The sequence below is a fragment of the Palaemon carinicauda genome, chromosome 39, assembly GCF_036898095.1.
Source record: "Palaemon carinicauda isolate YSFRI2023 chromosome 39, ASM3689809v2, whole genome shotgun sequence".
Taxonomy (NCBI): domain Eukaryota; kingdom Metazoa; phylum Arthropoda; class Malacostraca; order Decapoda; family Palaemonidae; genus Palaemon; species Palaemon carinicauda.
The window spans coordinates 5,746,626-5,751,625 of NC_090763.1; the positions used below are offsets into that span (position 1 = coordinate 5,746,626).

General features: G+C 34.7%; 1 protein-coding gene across 1 annotated transcript in view; it reads right to left on the reverse strand.

Annotated features, from left to right (window-relative positions):
- LOC137630941 (KRAB-A domain-containing protein 2-like) overlaps positions 1-2,210 on the reverse strand; it is a 2,268-nt gene extending 58 nt beyond the window's left edge. The window contains exons 1-4 of the mRNA XM_068362474.1: positions 1,272-2,210; positions 1,075-1,228; positions 923-982; positions 95-559 (exon numbers count right to left, since the gene is read on the reverse strand). Coding sequence (XP_068218575.1) covers positions 95-559; positions 923-982; positions 1,075-1,228; positions 1,272-2,210 — 1,618 coding nt within the window. The remainder of the gene's footprint in view (positions 1-94; positions 560-922; positions 983-1,074; positions 1,229-1,271) is intronic.
- Positions 2,211-5,000: the final 2,790 nt, after the last annotated feature.

The following is a 5,000-nucleotide window of genomic DNA, read 5'->3' on the forward strand; positions in this document are numbered from 1 at the left end:
GCGACATTTTTATTATTAAATCATTTTTTATTCCTACAATTTAAACTAGAGTGGCACCGATTATTGCACTTTTGACCTTCTTTGTAACATTTACAGCGATTTGTTTGACACTGTTTCTTGCGTGCAGTACAGTTGAACTTAGCATAACCTTGACCACCAAACCTAGATGATTGCTGTACTGCCTGATGAAGTCTTATTTCCTTGTCTGCACTTACTTCATCAATACTATACAGTTGATGGCTGCAGATATCAAATTGGCTACTACTATAGCGCACCTTGAGTATCCCATCTCTCACGCCTATTCGATACATGTCATTTTCGTTACGATCTAGGATAATACCGGCAACATTTCGTGGATCACCTTTCCCTCGATTAACTAACGGGATGTGAATTGTCATGTTATCTCCTGGATCACCTGGGACGTGTTCTAAACGACTAAGTTTGACCATGCGCTCAGCTTGAACTAACTGACCAGCTGATGCTCTGGACCGTTGAAGTGCTATGTCTTCGTGGAGCTGATGAAGTCTTCCTTGAGGATTCTGACCACAGGTTGGACTGACTGGATAGGCAGAGCTGAGTCATCTGAATAAAGGAAAACCAAGAATAAATGCAGTTACTTTTTTTTTCCTTAATAACAAAAGAACATTTAATTAATGGAGATAGACTTGCCATGTGGTTTGGAATTTAACCAAATTAGTTTAATATTTACATTTTATAACAAAAGATTTTTTTTTTATAGAGCAGAGCTCTCTCATGAACCATCTGATTAAACAAAAACAAAGAATTAATGCAGTTACTTTTCTTTCCTTAATAACAAAATAAAAAGAAATAATTAATGGTGATAGACTTGTCATGTAGTTTAAAATTTAACCAAATTATTTTTCAGTTACATTTCATAACAGTATTTTTTTCCCATCTTTACCTGGCTGAGCGAAGTCTTTTGGTGAGTCATTTGGAGGAGCAGAGCTCTCTGATGAACCATCTGAATAAACGAAAACAAAGAATTAATGTAGTTACTTTTCATTTCATAATTATTTATTTATTTATTTATTTGTTTATTTTTTGCATCTCTACCTGGCTGAGCGAAGTCCTCTGGCGAGTCATTTGGAGGAGCAGAACATTCAGGTGAATCATCTGGAGGGTTCCTGAACTCGGGTGATTCGTCTGGCCGAGTAGAGTCAGAAGAGCAACTGTAAGCTCCAAGTAAATCCTCTTCAGTGATCATTGTCTTCAAAAATTTCTTCTGGAAGTGCGGTTGAACATAGACCTACTCTGGTGTCAACACCAAAGAGTGCTTTGTATGGAGATTGTTTGATTCCAGAATGGTAACTGGAGTTCTTTTGGAACTGTACAAACCTGAGTCCCATGGGCCAGTCAGTTGTATCATTATCCCCTAACCAGGAAATAAGCATGTCTTTTATATCACAGTTAAGGCGTTCAACAGATCCCTGGCTCTGTGGATGCCTTGGTTTACCATGAACAATCAATAGGTCTGGCCAAAGAAGTTTGAGTTCCGAAATTATCAATGCTGTAAATTCACTACCATTATCACTCTGAAGAATTTGAGGGGATCCGAACATTAAAAATGTGTCCATTAGCTGGAATGCAACCTCAGCGGCTCTTTTTGAAGTTGAGGGGCGCAATATGCAATACTTTGTTAGATGACCTTGGTACACCATTATCCACTTATACTTTCCTTTGGCGCAAGACTGCATGTCAACAAGGTCCACCTGAGATCGTGAACCGTAATCCTTAGATAAAATCGGTTTGTCAGTTACTCCCTTTGTCGCACATCTCTTCCGTTTCTTTTGACACTGAACACACAAAGATTTGAACAGTTCTCTAATATCTCTAGTTATGTTCGCATATTTTAACAGCTCTTTGACCATTTTGTCTCTTCCGCCATGTCCAGTAGCAATGTGAGCACGTTTTATTGTTTCAAACATATCCTCAACGTGTAAAAAATAAACAAGTTCTTGAATTCCATCCTTTCGTTTTTTTATTAACTTTTCAACACCACCACACTGAAGAACTTCGTAACGTCCAAGGATGTAATACTGCCGATTTGATTTGTTTTTTGCACTTGCTGAAACTCTGAGTTCCTCTATCAAATTGTAGTACTCAATTTTAGTTAGTATCAATGACTTTAAATCAGAGTTCTTCTTCAACATCACTTTCTCGAAGAAATTTTCTTCTTGGGAACAGGCCATAGCTTCAGCAAATAAATTAGCCTACACCTCACGGAAGGACAGTGTCAGGGACAAGGCCAACACACAACTGCTCTGATTAGCTGTTCAGCCGGCAGACGCCTGTACCTTTTGCCTGTACTGGTCAGTGTCACACACACACACACACACACACACACACACACACATACACACACTGACTCTGAAAATGGCAGTGAGAGGGTAAAAGCTAGTTAAAACACACACAATGATCATTTCCTCAGGTTCCTCTGGCCATTACTTCGTATGAGTCATTATGTAACACACACACACACATACACAAACACACACACAGGATCATTTCAGTCATTATGCCAAGAAAATCTATCAAAATTTTAGTCACTTTGTAAATTGTCTGCAATTTTCAGCTGATTTATAAAATGACTGGGTGAACTAGGCAGTTCACAAATTACCTGAAATAATCAGTCACTTTACAAATTGTCTGGATTTAGAGATTGACTGTAACATATATATATATATATATATATATATATCTATATATATACATATATATATATCTATATAAATATACATATATATATATATATATATATATATATATATATATATATATATATATATATAAGGATGAAGAGGACAGCAAGAAGATTTCGGATCATCTTACATATTTATTCTACACCAACGTTTCGGGAATCCATTCCCATCATCAGGGCTATATAAAACACGAAATTTTATTTACATTAGAAATTAATGATACATTTTTTGCTTAAAATTGCTTTGGTATCAAAAAACAAAATATTAAAAATCGGTTGAAAGAATAAAAATACAGAAACCTAGACTGTATATAAAAACATGTGGCTAACTGAGGTCTTTTACAATTATTATAATGAAAACACTTGTGATCAAAATGGAATGGCAAAAAACAAAAATATACATAATATAAATGAATGGTTGAACTTACTGTCAAGAGATGTGGCTGAAAACTATAATAATATTTGAGAAAATTCTTAAAGAAAAGACTTTAACTACGATCAAAACAAAATAGATCAACAAGGAATGCAAGTTAATGGCAGTTAGGCAATATGTAATGGTGTGAAGGTGGTTTGGTTATTTAAGGAAGGAGACAGTTTCTTGATATAAAGAGATTCCAAGAGAAGGAGCGAAAGGCAATCGGATGTTTGGGAAAGAATTTCGAAATGGTTGTATTGTATATGAGTTTTACATGAGTTTGAATGATTTCTTATTGAGGAAAATTCTTGGGATTTTAATATGGAACCAGTTCGATGACTGACACCCCTGTGGGAATCGATGCAGACCTTCAGTAATCATTGGGCAGACCCGATATAGTTTCCAAAATTACATTTTGGACAAGTATACTTGTAAACAACGAAGGACCGCATCAACTCCGGGAGGGTGTCTTTGAACCTGAAAAGTTTGCCAATATTTAAAGGGTTTTTTAATATAAACTTAAAATTGACATATGGATACAGATTGCTGAGGGCTGTGGTGAGCTCGTTTCTGAAAAGATAATTCTTTACATATGGCAATGATACATACACTAGTTTTTTGGGAACCTCGGGACATTTATATTTAGGCTCGAAAATATCATTTAGAAATTTATTAACAATTTTGTCATAGAGGTGTGAAGGATAACAATTGTATGTAAAATAGGTTTTTAAAAATGAAATTTCTTTATGGAAGCTATGCCAGTTCAAACATAAGGAACATACACTGGTTTGGGTCTTAATTTTTTTAGCAGTTGTTCGAAATCATTCAAGATTAACTCTATTCAAACCCTTTTATTTAGATCATATTCCTTATGTTCGAACTGGCATAGCTTCCATAAAGAAATTTCATTTTTAAAAACCTATTTTACATACAATTGTTATCCTTCACACCTCTATGACAAAATTGTTAATAAATTTCCGAATGATATTTTCCAGCCTAAATATAAATGTCCCGAGGTTCCCAAAAAACTAGTGTATGTATCATTGCCATATGTAAATAATTATCTTTTCAGAAACGAGCTCACCACAGCCCTCAGCAATCTGTATCCATATGTCAATTTTAAGTTTATATTAAAAAACCCTTTAAATATTGGCAAACTTTTCAGGTTCAAAGACACCCTCCCGGAGTTGATGCGGTCCTTCGTTGTTTACAAGTATACTTGTCCAAAATGTAATTTTGGAAACTATATCGGGTCTGCCCAATGATTACTGAAGGTCTGCATCGATTCCCACAGGGGTGTCAGTCATCGAACTGGTTCCATATTAAAATCCCAAGAATTTTCCTCAATAAGAAATCATTCAAACTCATGTAAAACTCATATACAATACAACCATTTCGAAATTCTTTCCCAAACATCCGATTGCCTTTCGCTCCTTCTCTTGGAATCTCTTTATATCAAGAAACTGTCTCCTTCCTTAAATAACCAAACCACCTTCACACCATTACATATTGCCTAACTGCCATTAACTTGCATTCCTTGTTGATCTATTTTGTTTTGATCGTAGTTAAAGTCTTTTCTTTAAGAATTTTCTCAAATATTATTATAGTTTTCAGCCACATCTCTTGACAGTAAGTTCAACCATTCATTTATATTATGTATATTTTTGTTTTTTGCCATTCCATTTTGATCACAAGTGTTTTCATTATAATAATTGTAAAAGACCTCAGTTAGCCACATGTTTTTATATACAGTCTAGGTCTCTGTATTTTTATTCTTTTAACCGTTTTTTAATATTTTGTTTTTTGGTACCAAAGCAATTTTAAGCAAAAAATGTATCATTAATTTCTAATGTAAATAAAATTTCG